This window comes from Gorilla gorilla, chromosome X (genome assembly GCF_029281585.2).
Source record: "Gorilla gorilla gorilla isolate KB3781 chromosome X, NHGRI_mGorGor1-v2.1_pri, whole genome shotgun sequence".
NCBI classification, from domain to species: Eukaryota; Metazoa; Chordata; class Mammalia; order Primates; family Hominidae; genus Gorilla; species Gorilla gorilla.
In genome coordinates, this window is record NC_073247.2 from 27,525,696 (window position 1) to 27,540,865 (window position 15,170).

At 42.1% G+C, this 15,170-nt stretch overlaps 1 protein-coding gene and 1 non-coding gene across 7 annotated transcripts in view; one reads left to right on the plus strand and one right to left on the minus strand.

Moving 5' to 3' along the window:
* The window catches only part of REPS2 (RALBP1 associated Eps domain containing 2), a 202,445-nt gene that overhangs the window by 87,666 nt on the left and 99,609 nt on the right, over positions 1–15,170 (plus strand). For all 6 annotated transcript variants that reach the window (XM_055375470.2, XM_055375469.2, XM_055375471.2 and 3 more), the window contains one exon: positions 10,457–10,592. In XM_055375470.2, the coding sequence (XP_055231445.1) occupies positions 10,457–10,592 (136 nt within the window). The remainder of the gene's footprint in view (positions 1–10,456; positions 10,593–15,170) is intronic.
* Positions 7,538–7,669, minus strand: LOC115932525 (small nucleolar RNA SNORA16B/SNORA16A family). Its single transcript, XR_004068794.1, has one exon. It is a non-coding gene; the product is annotated as a small nucleolar RNA SNORA16B/SNORA16A family (small nucleolar RNA).

The window sequence follows — 15,170 nt, forward strand, 5'->3', positions numbered from 1 at the left end:
AGAGAGTATAAGTGTGTGTGTGTGTGTGTGTGTTAGGAAGAGTGAGTTTGATGCCTTTTCTAGGTATGTATGTGCCTTATTCTTGAGATCTTCTTTCACCAAATTCATTCCCCATTTCATTTGAGACCCCAGCTGGACGTTTACACCATCTCCTAAGGGGTCAAAGGTTAACATGTCCTCCAGGTGTCCTACTTCACTGAGTCTACTGTAGGACCCACATATACCTGAATGGACACTATTGCCACAAGGAGGTCCTATTTTTTCATAGCCTCCAGTCTCCTGCTTACTTATTTTCTTCACCTGCTTGTAGTTCTCTTTCTGATTTTCTAGCCCTTAACTTTTGAGGAAGGATTTCTAGCCCTTAACTTTTGGGGAAGGAAACATTTAATCTCAACTGATACTGAAGTTTATTTTCTCAGTGCCAATCTTTTCTACTTGTTTCTTTTTTCTTTTTCTTTTCTTTGATTGATTGATTGATTGATTGAGATGGAGTCTCGCTCTGTTGCCCAGGCTGGAGTGCAGTGGTGTGATCTTGGCTGACTACAACCTCTGCCTCCCAGGTTCAAGCAATTCTCCTGCCTCAGCTTCCCGAGTAGCTGGGACTACAGGCGTGTGCCACTGCGCCCGGCTACTTTTTGTATATATTTCTTTTAGTAGAGACGGGGTTTCACCATGTTGGCCAGGGTGGTCTTGAACTCCTGACCTCAGATGATTCACCTGCCTTGGCCTCCCAAAGTACTAGGATTACAGGCGTGAGCCACCATGCCTGGCCTTTACCTGTTTCTTAGTGTATTCCTCAGGTGCTCACTGTGTACCACACTTCTTGACAATAAAAGAGATGTTTAGTTAATTTAGCCTCCCAGAGGTAGCTGAAAACACTGGTTTGAACCGCTGGTTCCAGGCAGTACTTTGTAAATCTGGAAAGGATAGTAGCTTATTCCCCAGGACCTTTTGGTCTCAGTTATATGCCAGGCTATGGATATGGAAGACTTCTTTACAACTGGCACCATTTTAGCCCCTGGGCCCATCAGTCTTTCCCTTGATCTCAGGTGAGCAGGTAGTGTCATGCCTCCCCAGTTGCCTATCCCAACAATAGTCACTACTGACTGAGGTGCTTCTTTGGTCCCAGTGCTGTGCTGGCCCTTTTCAGTCCTCCCAACAATCTCACAAGGTAGATATTATTACATCTTCCATTTGTCCATTTGGAAATACTTAAGTGGCTTCCATGAGTCAGCCACCATGCCAGGGGTACACTGAGGAGTACACCTATAGCCTCTTGCTCTCTAGGTGCTTGCAGTCAAAAGGGGGAGATAGATTTGAATCAAATGATCCCACCTATGCATGTGGAATTAAAAACTGACAATTGCCCTAAAGGCCTTAAAACATGGTACCATGTAGCAAAGGAATCCAGCCTATAGCTAGAAAGTGAGAGAAGGCTCCTTTAACAAAGTATCTGTTGAGCTGAGCTGTGAAGGATGAATAGAAGTTAACCAGGCTAAGGAAGGATGGTCCTGGGAGGTGAGGAGAGGAGTGGAGTGTTTCCTGTAGAGGTAAGAGCCTCTCCAAAACCGCACAGCAGAGCTGGGCTGCTGAGAGAGCTTTGCTTCTGTCACAATCAGAAAGCTACAGCATTGGGAAACTGCTGCCCTAGTGTCAGCTCCAACCAGATCCACACTACAAACTACCTTGGCAGCCAAATGAAAGCTTTGTTCCCTGCCTGTAACTTGGGTCTGCATCCGTCTTGCGTGGGTGTATTTGTTGAGTGGAACCTAAGTCCTATTTGGAATTCTAGCAGCAAAGGTGTTTTGACAGTGGAGTTTTTAGCTAGCCAGCTTGTGCAGTGCTGGGACTTATGCTGATGGGTGGAATGGACTCGTGACCCAGTCTCTACCATATTTCACAGGGAGAGCAGATACATTTGAAGAACTGAAAGAAGGCAGCTGTGGCTAGAGCCTGGAGTGGGAAGGAGATGAGGTCGGAGAGGGAGGCAGGGCCCTGTGGGCTATGTGACTGCCTTGCAGGTGGGAGCTGATGGCTCAGAAGTTAATTTACTGGTTAGTAAGTGACCATGCCAGATTGGAACCCAAGTCTGTCTGCCTCTGGAACCTGTATTCTTTTTGCACCTCAAGTCAGTAGCCTCATTCTCCAAAGCATTCTTGAATTCTGTCCAAGTTGTGGATGCATCTGTTTCCCATCTGAACTCAGACTGCCTTGAGTGTGAAGGGGAGAACGTAGTGAAGAGACAGGCAGCCTTGGCCTGACCAGCAAGGACAGGGGTGGGAACGTCATCGCTTCGTTAATGGAAGTCTGCAGCCTTGTCAGAGTCTCCTCTTACTGCTGATTTCTCATTTTTCTTGGCTTTCTCCTCTAAGCAGAGCACAAAATCCTGATAATAGTGAAGGAAAAATGCCCTTCTGGAACAGCAAATCTTGGCCCCTGAGGGGAGAATTGGAGGCAGTGGTTACTAATGAGCATTTCTTATGTTAATCAAAATACTGTTAGCGCCACATACTGCAATCACAGTAAAATGATTACATACCTGGATTGTATGGCTAGCTCTAGGATTCTTTTGTGATGACGTGCCAGATGCTTACATGCAAAAATTATGTGAGAAATAAAATGGTGCTCTGTCAGTATGATTTAATAGTTCGCCAGCCAAAATCTAAAACTAAACTAGATGATGGGGAGGAAGGTGTAATACAGCATAGTCATAGCTCAAGCACAGATCCTCAATCTGCAAAATTGCAGCAATGATTTAGGCATTGCAGTGAGGTTCTTTTTGTAATAAATGCTCTATTTTTACAGGATGGATGAACAGATAGAGATAACTATAGAGCTTGATGATCAAGCGTACGTACTTTGGACCCAATTTGTATTCTGGCTCTACCATGTGCCATAGGTGTGTGGTCTTGGTAAATTACTTCCCTTACCTAATCCTCAGTTTCCTGTTCTGCAAAATGGGAATTACCGGATTTACCTCGCAGGGTTGTGAAGATGAAAATTGATTGTGTGCATTAGGTACTTACAGTGCCTGGCACTTAGCAAAGCAATGAATGCTTGTTACCTGACATTCTTCTGTGTCTAAGTGATCGTTTTAAAAAGTATAGCTTATTGTAATAAGCAGTAACTGTGTTTTGCACATTAGGCTCAGAGAGATTCCTACAGTTTGGCAGTCAGCCTTCTGAACTATTGAAATTAGATCCCTAAGTAAGTTTGGTAATATGTGGCTAAAGGCATCTTTGTGGGTTTATTTCCCTGAAGAAACAGATAAGGTTAAATTTCTCTGTTGGGACTTAATTTTAACTAACTTCTCTACAGAAAAACCAAATTATTTATTGCAACTTCCTGTGAATCTATAATTATTTTGAAATAAAGACTAGAAAGAAGGAATTTTTTAAAAAGTTCTCTGACTTCAGAGGTAAGGGAGAGGGCTCAGCCTTTATAGTGTTGGATGACATTATGTGATAAATGCATATAAAGTTCAGCTTCAGTCAGTTTAAGAGAACTCAGGTTAACCTTTCTCTGTCTCTAGACTGGGATTGAGAATTTTTTCGAATGTTTGTTTGTTTACTCATTCAGCAAATAACTTATTGAGTGTTTCGTATGTGTTAGTCACTTTTCCAGGCATTTGGGATATAGCAGTGATCAGGATAGACAAAATTTTCTGTCCTCCTGGGTTTTATGGGATAGTATGGGGTAGGGTGAGAGGCAGAGCATAAACAAGATTGATCAAGCATAATTTGGAATCGTTTCATGTTAAAACAAAATTGCTAAGCTCTGTCTCCTTTTCTAGGTCCTTTTCTTCATTTCTCATTGAACACTTTCCCCACAATTTTACTTGAGCTGTCTTTTCTTTTTAAGTGGGAATCTCCTTCAAATCCATGGAAGATGAACCTATATTACTCAAACACAGAAAGACTGCTATAAAAATGAATCAGCATCCTGGTCCTATAGATAGTCTGCATAGATCATCAAATTAGAATGAGAAAGTTGTTTGGGCTCATAATGGTCTAATGTCATTGGTCAGATTGCAAAACCACAATAGCTTCAGGCTTCCATCTCCAGGATGGGCTGTGTGGTTGTGAAGGGCAGCTCTTCCTTTCCTTTGGGTCTTGCTTGAAGGATACATTCATTGAGGGAACCACTGCTATAACAAATAGGCCCCACATTTTAATGACTTCGCACAGTAGGTATATTTCTCACTAATATAATAGTTTGGCAGGCCGCTGTCCTCAGCATGGTGATTCATGCACCAGAGCTCCTTCTGTCCTGTCACTGTGCCATCATCTGTTCAGTGGGCACATAGGAAAGAGAGTAGAGGAGTGCTACAGGGTACTAGTCCTGCTTGGAAGTAGGGTAAGCCACTGGTGCTCACATTGCAATGGCTACAACTCAGTCACATGGCTGCATGTAACTTCAAGGGAGGCTGGAAAATGTCATTTCTGGTTGGGCAGCCACTTAGTGACACCTCTACACCAGGCATAGTAGAGCATGAATTATTGGAGGAGTCTGCTGTAATCCCACCTATCAGCACTGCCACCACTTGCCTCTGTGACTTTTTTTTCTCAGCCCCATAACTGACCAATTTCCTTGATCTTTCTTTAGGCAAATTGATATTCACTTGGGCTATAGTGTAGTCTCACCAGCCCATTAGCTATCCTTTTCTTTACAGTAGTCAAGTCTTCTCACATCTTTGCTAATGAGATTGTTTTGATCAGCAATTGCCTTGTGGTAGTCTTATTTCCAAAATATTTTTGGCGGAGGAGGCATCCTCAGATTTTCACTGTGGGCTTAGTATGAGCTTTTGCTACTCTAGATAGTTTGTTTACTAAGGCACTAACAGGACACTGTTAAAAGATCATTACCCCTCATAGGTGAAATGGCTGGACTCTAAAACAGCATTTACAGGATGCCTTCGGGGTAGGTTTATATTTTAAACAGAAATGTTCTATGATTGAAACAATACACACACCCTTCTTAAGTTCTCTCCAACAATGCTTCCTTGCAATTCATATTATTTAGCTTTGTTTGATTTTTAAGATAGTTTGATAGTAGGGGTAAATGTTAGCTTTTGGGATTTTATTAATAGTATTACTTTTTAATGAGTCTTTTGAAGTCTTTCATTATAAACAGCCTGCTTTCCCCAGAGATAATAACTTGCCATGCCAAATATTTGCATTTCACTTGAAACCAAACCAAGGGGTTGAATGTTTTAAATATAAGCAAATCTAATTCTCCTGTGTCTAGAGAAACTGTATAATGAACCATATGTATGTGGCTTAAGCAGACAGATGTGAAAGATTTCTCCCTCTCTCCTTTTATTTAAAAAACAAAACACTGGCAGAGCTCAAAATTGGCACCAAGTAGCAAATATCTCTGCTCAGCCAACAAAACCACTGGAGCTGGAGTTGACCAGGGGAGGCCTCTTTAGGGTGCATGCAAAAGTGGAGCTTTTCGTGGTCCTGGCTTCTACTTGGAAAGCTAAGGCTCCATAGCTTATTCGCCCTCATTTCTCAGTGCCTTCAGGCTTCAAAATGAGCCATTCTCAGGTGACTGACTTTTCAGATCTTTGAGAAGATTGTTGTGGTTGATTGTTGGACTGGTTCAGAAGAGATGGGTCCACGCATCTGGGTCCTGCGGTGACACGGCCTCTAGCTGCTGACAGAGCGGTGCTGAGCTACCAAACAGACTCATAGGCTTCCTTTCACAAAGAACATCATAGGGCAGTGTTTCCACATCTCTTGCAATACAAGACATACTTCTGAACTTCCTCAAGCTTGCCAATAAGTAGAGCTCACACTACCTTTTAGTATCTGTGATGTACCTGCCAGGGACTATAGGTGGGATAAAGTATCTGATATGGCTCCTGTCCTTCACATTGAAACCTGGGTGAAGATGTTTAGGAACACTTTAAATGTTCAAACTGTGGTACTTACCATGACTATCATAAAGATTCATATATATTTTTTTGAGACAGGGTCTTGCTCTGTCACCCAGGCTGGGGTTCAGTGGTACGATCATGGCTCACTGCAGCCTTGACCTCCTGGGCTCAGGTGACTCTCCCACCTTAGCCTCCTGAGTAGCTGGAACTACAAGTGCATGCCACCATGCTTGGCAGTTTTTAAATATTTTTTGTAGAGATGGGGATTTGCCATGTTGCCCAGGCTGGTCTCAAACTCCTAGAGTCAAGTGGTCTGCCTGCTTTGGCCTCCCAAAGTGCTGGGATTATGGATGTGGGCCAACATGCCTAGCCAAGATTCATATTTTTTAAGACGCTCAAATCACTTGGTTTAGTAAATCAATTTCAAGCATACAGCGAGAAGCAAGGGGAAAGAGATGGGGGGTAGGTTAGCACACTTAGTGCAAACCAGTAGAAGGGCCACTCTATGGGTTACACAGAGCTCATGTGCCCTCTCCCTTTGTCCTAAGGCCTTTCTAGGTTTAGGAGTAGGAACTCTCCTTGCCCACTTAAGTTTTCTTGAAAAGGAAGAGGGGTTGGGGTTCTCATGGGAATCTAAGAAATGAGAGCCAAGGAATGGCCCACTGGTCTGGAGGGGTGGGAGTTCTTGGCTGTTCATGCTTGTTCTGCTGTTAACAGGCCTTGCCCTGGTTGCGTTAAGTTTGCTCCACTGTCCACTTATCTTTAGGCTTCTGCAGCCTTTCTTGCCCCCCCAGCTTTGTGTCCTTTCTGTACCTACCTCCCAGCTTGTGCTGATGCTTGGTTCTGGCGCCCTCATAACTTTAAGTCCCACCTACCCTTTCTCTATACTACAGCCCCACTGAGCATCTGTTTAGGGTCTACTTTCTCTGCTCATTGGCCTTGATATTTCTCATCCGCATTCCCAAGAATGAGCATCTGACCTAAGCCCTTGTCAGAGCATCCCAAAGGCCAGTATACTGTGTGCCCATGAACCCTTACTCCCACTCAGGTGACGCCAGGCGTGAGGTGGGTCATGGTGCCCACACAAGGCTGCCAGGCCCACCTTTGCAGCAGAGCATGGGAACGAGCGGTGCCGTCTGTCATGGCCGTGGGTACGGCAGGTACATTGGAGGATTTGAGCAGGGGAAGAGTGTTCTGGGAAGAAGACAAACATCTTACCCCTGAGGAGTGAGCATGTGCAGTCGGAAAGCCTGCTGAGAGGAGGCTGGGGTGCGAGGCTTCTGAAGGCCAGGTGGAGGAGGTGGACTTTTCTGTTAGGCAGCAGGTCATCTCTGCAGGCTTTTAAGCAGAGGAGTTAATCACCCCCTTCTGTTCATTCCTGATTTCTGTTGTTAGAGTAGACCTGAGACCTGCCTGCTAAGAGGCCACTAATGCCACGCTGGAGTGAGGTGATGTCGAGAGGAGCTAGAAAGCAGATGGTTATGGCATTGAGGAAAGAGCACACATAGGCTGACAGGGACAGCTACGCAGCAGCTTCATGAGCAGGAGGGAAAGGGCGTGTTCTAGGGGAGCAGCAGCTTCCATGTCAGACTCAGGAATGTAGCAGACCCAACATCCAGCTTGGAGATTTCTTCTTTTTCTTTTTTTTTTCAATGGAACTGTATTTTCGCAAAATGTTACAGATCACTTATAGCAAACAGAATGGTGATGGTCAAGGAAACTGACTCTGGGCTCCTTTTTGACCGCAGCAGCTATGTGGAAGCAGCTGCAGCTGTGATAAGGGCCGCCCAGCATGGAGATTTCTGTGTCTTCGTTCACTGGGAAGTGGAGGGACAGAGCTTCCGACCCACATCCCACCTTCTTCACGAATCATCTTTGCCACCAAATCGTTGGCTCATAGGTGTCTGTTCTTGTCTCTCCTGCCCATGCCTAGCTTTTAGGTTCCTTTGCTCCGGCTCTTTCTGTCAGGGCTGACCTGGCGCGCAGTGCTCCTGTGAGTTCTCCACATTATATCATGGCCAGTAATCTAATCCAATTCAAGCTGACATTCTCCACCCTATGTTCTACCAGTGGAACCTGGTCAGACATCTGGGCTCATTCAGGAAGTGCTGCTAGGGCATGGCTCTGGAATTTGGTGGGAGTATTTTGGAAGGTTGTGTGGTCTGTTTGGTTGTTTAGTGCTCGGACTGGATTTTGATCTTTTTTGCTTTACTTATTTTTATTGAGACGGAGTTTCGCTCTTGTTGCCCAGGCTGGAGTGCATGGCGCGATCTTGGCTCACTGCAACCTCCACCTCCCAGGTTCAAGTGATTCTCCTGCCTCAGCCTCCCGAGTAGCTGGGATTACACGCGCCTGCCACCACACCTGGCTAATTTTTTGTATTTTTTTAGTAGAGACGGGGTTTCACCATGTTGGCTAGGTTGGTCTTGAACTCCTGACCTCAGGTGATCCACCCACCTCAGCCTCCCAAAGTTCTGGGATTACACGTGTGAGCCACTGCTCTGGGCCTGTTTATTTTTATAATAATAAGAGGTTTTTGAAAAAAAATTCGGATAGATGCAACCCAGTTAAAAAAAATCCCGGTATACAAAATCCTGCCTTTGAATAAGAGATTAAAAAAAGATGGTCATTATTTGCTGCCTGCAGGGGTTCACTAAGGGATATGGGTAAGTTCCCTTAGCTCGGAAAAAGGATAATAATTAATACCCGCTTACATCTCCAAAGTCTTGAGGTGCTCAAACAAGTAGGAGTGTGTGAAATGCTTTGTACATATCAAAGCACTCTGTGAAATTTAAGGTATTAACTAATGGATAATGACTTCTTGAACATTTAAGAATGGTTTGATTTACGTTTAGTAGAAACTCATCTAGTATGAAAATGATACATTTATTACAAATGATTAACAACCCTACAGCTCTCAACCTCTTTATGTAACCTTCCTTCTGACTAAAGGACCCAGATGACTTTGAGGAATAGCCTGTTTGCTGGGTGCATTCTCACTCAGCACTTCTGGAAGTATCCATTCTACAGGTAGTATTTCATCTCATTGTCCTGGCCTTCCCAAAGCACCCTTAACCCAAGGTGTGAGATATCAAAGTAATACATATTTTACTTCAGAGATGACATCTCAAGGTTTTACAGTAGCTCAACATTTTCTAGTCTCCTTTCTCTGAACATTGTCAGAGGGGAGACAGGCGTTCCTGGGAAGAAGAAATTCCTGGAATGGTGTGTGTGGGGGTGTGGGGAAGGGGAGGAGATGGCCAGCTGTCTTTTCTAGGGTTAGTGGGTGGAATTGCCCTCCCAATGATTAATTCCCTCCTTGACAGTGTGTTCAGAAGCAGGCACCTTGATGGCTCTTTAGCAGCAATACCCTCCCCTTCTTTCCTAGCCTCCTTTTGTCATAAAGCCTCATCTTTTTTTTTTTTTTGAGACAGAGTCTCACTCTGTTGCCCAGGCTGGAGTGCAATGGTGCGACCTCCGCTCCCAGGTTCAACCTCTGCCTCCCAGGTTCAAGTGATTCTCTTGCCTTAGCCTTCCGAGTAGCTGGGATTACAGGCACGCACCACCATGCCTAGCTAATTTTTGTATTTTTAGTAGAGATGGGGTTTCATCATGTCGGCCAGGCTGGTCTTGAACTCCTGACCTCGTGATCCACCTGCCTCGGCCTCCCAAAGTGCTGGGATTACTTGCGTGAGCCACTGCACCCGGCCAAGCCTCATCCTTCTGGTGTTCACCTCTTGGTCCTGTTAAGGTGGCCCTTGGCAAGTACCTCTTTAGTCTTAGGGTTCATGGGAGGGATAGAACAAAGGCCCACGCCTCCCCCTAGCATCGACATTTCCCTTCGTCTGCCAATGCCTACCATAACTTTGTTTTCTCCCGCACTGCTTCCCTGGTTTTCTAGGCTCTTAAATCCTCAAATTTGACTTGCATGCCCTCTAGTGGCAGGTCTGATGCACCCCTTGTTACCCTGTTTATTGTGGTACCATAACAGCTCTACTCACCACCCAGCTCTGTTACTAAATATTATCTGTAATTCACAAATGCCGAATGAGAGGTTCAGTGGTCCTGACTTGCCACTCAAGTAGGAGCTGGAAATGTGGGATTTGAATTGGAGCTTTTGATTCCTGGATTTATACAGCGTTTCAGTGTAACGGCAACAGTAAAAAAGATGTGGTTATAGTTGTTCTAGTTTCTTTTTTGTCATTTAAAAAGAATCCAGATTATTTTACTATCCACTCAGCTAATCTGAAAGAATGAAAATGTGAGGAATAGTGGAAAATAAGAATGATCATCTTTTTTTAAACCCTTTATTACAATTAGAAATTTTTTTGTCACTTACTGAGTATTCAGTATTTCATGCCTCAGTCCTGTTAACTTTGAAGAATACAAAAAATACAAAAAGCGTGATGTCTGCCCCTAAGTTTCTGTTCTAGTTAGATTCTAGTTATGAGACAGTTAAATTTCTTCACCTGAGGAAAAAAATTAAGCATAACACATGATAACTTTTATTGGTGTTTAATTTTTCTACTTCTCACTAAAGACAGGTTCTCTGAGCATTTACTTTTTAATTTAAAGTCCTTTTCAGTGGAGAGAGAACTACAGGATAACAGCAGTTACCCCGACGAACCCTGGAGGATAACAGAAGAACAGCGCGAGTACTATGTCAATCAGTTCCGATCCCTTCAGCCAGACCCAAGCTCTTTCATTTCAGGTAAGAATGTGGGCTCCCCAGGCATCACTCTCACCAGAATCACAGCCACCATCTTGAGAAATCATTCACGCAAAATGAGTATGGCAGCCTTCTGTGATTTCAGTTTGTTTTTCATCTAAAGTCGAATTTCTTATCAGATGTAAACCATGCAGAAAAAAAGTTGCCAATGACGTTTGGAAAATTATGTTTCCATTTCAAAGGGCTTAAGTGGGAATTTGGGGGCAACTTGGCCCAGACCCTGCACCTTATCAGCTGAGGCAGTTCTTGAAATGCTAGCGTGTCGCCCCAAGGGGCCACCTCTCATTGCTTCCTCGTTATATTAGAGCTCGGGCAAGGACAGAATGTGGCCTCCTAAGGAGTTGGTGTCACAAGTCTTTTTATGTTATATGTGCCTTCAAACTTCAAACTCAGGCTCGTTTTCTTTGGCTCAAATGTTTGTCCTCCAGTTTTTCTGAGAGAAATTAAAATGGGGGAGGAAAATTGGCCAGTGCTTTCCCACTTGTCAGTTCTTCTGGGTTGTCTTCAGATATGTAGATTCCTGTTGAGTTCTCATGTAAAATTCAAGCTGAGAGGAACTGGTTTAATGCCAGTGTGGCTACATTTTACCAGACTGAAAGACTAACAGTGAAATAGTAGAGTCTAGAAGAAAAATTCATAAAGCTTTCTTTTTAGGCTTTAAAATTTGAAGAATAACAGTATGTCCTTAATAATTGTAACCTGCCATATTGAAGTGTGGGCAAAGATTAGTTTTATCTTGTGAAATGAGGCACATAATTGAAATATACTTGTATAAGTAATTGCAAACATCATTTACTGATTGGTGGTAATGGCTTTATTGACGGCAGAATAGTACAGATACAGCAAATTAATGTTGACGTCATGATTAAGGAAAATAAGCAGAAACCCATAGTGCACGATTTGACCACTTGCTAACCTTACCCCGTGCTCAGGTGAGTTTCTTCACGACATATGCAGATATTTAGCCAAATACAAACAGGTACTTGTTAGAAATGTTTTTGTTTTCTTTTAACTTTTGTATCTTGCAGAATTTCAGATATAGACACAACTAGACTGGCTGGTACAACAAACCTCTGTGTACCTATCACATAGCCCCAATGATTTTCTCTTGCCTACAGTTAACACATAAGGTTGTTTCAGTCAGTCAATGATGGCGGTCCCATAACAATATCACAGAGCTGAAAAATTCCAGCTCCATTCATCACCTAGTGATGCTGTAGCCATCATGATGTTGTAGCACAAGGCAGTGCTCACATAAATGTGATGATGCTGGTAAAAACAAATCTGTGCTACCAGTCGTATAAAAGCCTAGCACATATGATTATGTACAGTATATAATACTTAATAATAAATGGCTATTATTAGCTTATTATGTATTTATTATGCTATACTTTTTTTCTTTCTTTTTTTTTTTTGAGATGGAGTCTTGCTCTGTCGCCCAGGCTGGAGTGCAATGGCACGATCTTGGCTCACTGCAGCCTCCGCCTCCCGGGTTCAAATGATTCTTCTGCCTCAGCCTCCCGAGTAGCTGGGACTACAGGCGCATGCCCCACACCCGGCTAATTTTTGTATTTTTAGTAGAGACGGGGTTTCACCATGTTGGCCAGGCTGCTCTCAAACCCCTGACCTCGTGATCCACCCACCTCAGCCTCCCAAAGTGCTGGGATTGCAGGCATGAGCCACCGCACCTGGCCTTTTATTATGCTATACTTTTATTGTTATTTTAGAGTATACTCTTACTTATATATAAAAAAAAGTTAACTGTAAAACAGCCTCAGGCAGGAACTTCAGGAGGTATTCCAGAAGAAAGCATTGTTATCCTAGGAGGCAGCAGCTACCTGCAGGTTATTGTCCTCTTCTAGTCACCTCCACAGTATAGAGGTGGAAGACAGTGTTATTGATGGTCCTGACCTTGTGAAGGTCTAGGCTGATAAGTGTTTGTGTTTCAGTTTTTAACCAAAAAGTTTATAAGTGTTTGTGTTTCAGTTTTCAACCAAAAAGTTTAAATGGTAAAAAAATTAAAAATTTTAAAAATAGAATAATAGAATAAAGATATAAAGAAAGAAAATATTTTTGTACAGCTGTGCAATTTTTTTAAATTTTTAAATTTTTGTGGGTACATAGGTGTATATATTTATGGGGTACATGAGATGTTTTGATACAGGCACACAATATGAAATAAGCACATCATGAAGAATGGGGTATCCATTTCCTCAAGCATTTATCTATTAAGTTGAAAACAATTTGACTACACTCTTAAGTTATTTTAAAATTGTACAGTGTGTTTTTGTTTTAAGCCAAGTGTTATTACAATGGAGTCAAGAAGGTTAAAATAAATTTTAAAGTTTATGAAGTAAAAACTTACACTCTAAGGTTAATTTATTATTGATGAAAGGAATTTTTTTTTTGGTAAATTTAGTGTAGCCTGAGTGTGCAGTATTTATAAAGTCTACAGTAGTGTACAGTAATGTCCTAGGCCTTCACAGTCACTCACCACTCACTCTCTGACTTACCTAGAGCAACTTCCAGTCCTGCAAGCTCCATTCATGGTAAGGGCCCTACAAAGGTGAACCATTTTTCATCTTTTATACCATATTTTTACTCTGCCTTTTCTATGTTTTTTTTTTCTTTCTTTCTTTCTTTTTTTTTTTTTTTTTGAGACAGGGTCTTACTCTGTGTCTAGGCTGGAGTGCAGTGATGTGATCTCGGCTCACTGCAGCCTTGACCTCCTGGGCTCAAGTGATCCTCCCACCTCAGCCTCCCTAGTAGCTGGGACTGCAGGTGCACATCACTATGCCTTGCCTGGCTAATTTTTTTGTAGAGAGGAGGTCTCACTATATTGCCCAGGCTGTTTTCTATATTTAGTTGTGTTTAGATACACAAATAGTTACTATTGTGTCCCAACTGCCTATAGTATTCAGTACAGGAACATGCTGTACAGGTTTGTAGCCTAGGAACAATAGGTTCTACCATCTAGCCTAGGTGTATAGTAGGCTATACCATCTAGGTTTGTGTAAGTACACCCTGTGCTGTTCGCACAATGAGGAAATCACCTCATGATGCATTTCTCAGAACGTATCCCTTTTTCTAGAAATGGAATCTCATAATATGTGGTCTTTTGTGTCTCTTTCATTTAGCATAATGTTTTAGTTTTTTTTTTAATTAAAACATTTGTGTGGGTACATAGGTGTATATATTTATGGGGTATGTGACATGTTTTGATGCAGACATGCAATACATAATAATCACATCATGGTAAATGGGGTATCCATCCCCTCAAGCATTTATCCTTTGAGTTACAAACAATCCAATTACATTCTTTAAGTTATTTAAAATATACAATTAAGTTATTGACTATAGTCACCCTATTGTGCTATCAAGTAGTAGGTCTTATTCATTCTTTCTAACTAGTTTTTTGTACCCATTAGCAATCCCCGCCTCGCCCCTACTCTCTCCCTGCCACTACCCCTCACAGCCTCTGGTAACCTTCCTTCTACTCTCTGTGTCCATGAGTTCAATCATTTTGATTTTTAGATCCCACAAATGAGAACATGCGATGTTTGTCTTTCTGTGACTGGCTTATTTCACTTAACATAATGATCTCCAGTTCCATCCATGTTGTTGCAAATGATTGGATCTCATTATTTTTTTTAATGGCTGAATAGTACCCCACTGTGTATACATACCACATTTTCTTTATTCATCTGTCAATGGACACATAGGTTGCCTCCAAATCTCAGCTATTGTAAACAGTGCTGCAGCAAACATAGGAGTGCACATATTTCTTTGATACACTGATTTCCTTTCTTTTAGGTATATACCCAGTAGTGGGATTGCTGGGTCATATGGTAGCTCTAATTGTAGTTTTCTGAGGAACTTCCAAACTGTTCTCCGTAGTGGTTGTACTAATTCCCACCAACAGTTAGCATAATGTTTTAAAGGCTCATTCATGTTGTATGTACCAGAATTTCATTCCTTTTTATGGCTGAATAATTCCATTATATCAGTACATCCCATTTTATTTATCCATTCATCAGTTGATAGGCATATGGTGTTCTTCCACTTTTGGAGTATTAAGAATAATGCTGATTTGAATATTTGTGTACCAGTTTTTATGTGAACATACATTTTTATTTCTTTTGAATACATACCTAGGAGTGGAATTGCTAGATCAAACTGTATTGGGAGCTGAAAGCATTCAAATTCAATCTCAGTAAGGTCTAACATTTCAAGAACAGCTGGGTCTTGCAGTTATGTAACATGTAAAGTGGAATGATTGCCTGATTTCAGTTGATACAGGTAAATCAACAATGAAGGAAGAAAGATTCCTGGATAAGTTTCTCAAAATGCCACTAGGAATTCTTAAATCTCACCAAAAGCTTTCCCAAGATGTCTGTCTTATCTCTGTGTGGTGTGATCAATGGTATTAATTTTCTTCTTTTTGGTCAGTTTTCTATTACTTTTCTATTTGAAATTTCTATTTGAAATCTGCCAAATTTGTTCAAAGTTTTGAAATTCGTCTTCTAAATTTTTGGAAAAATTTTGCAGATTTTTGTAAAA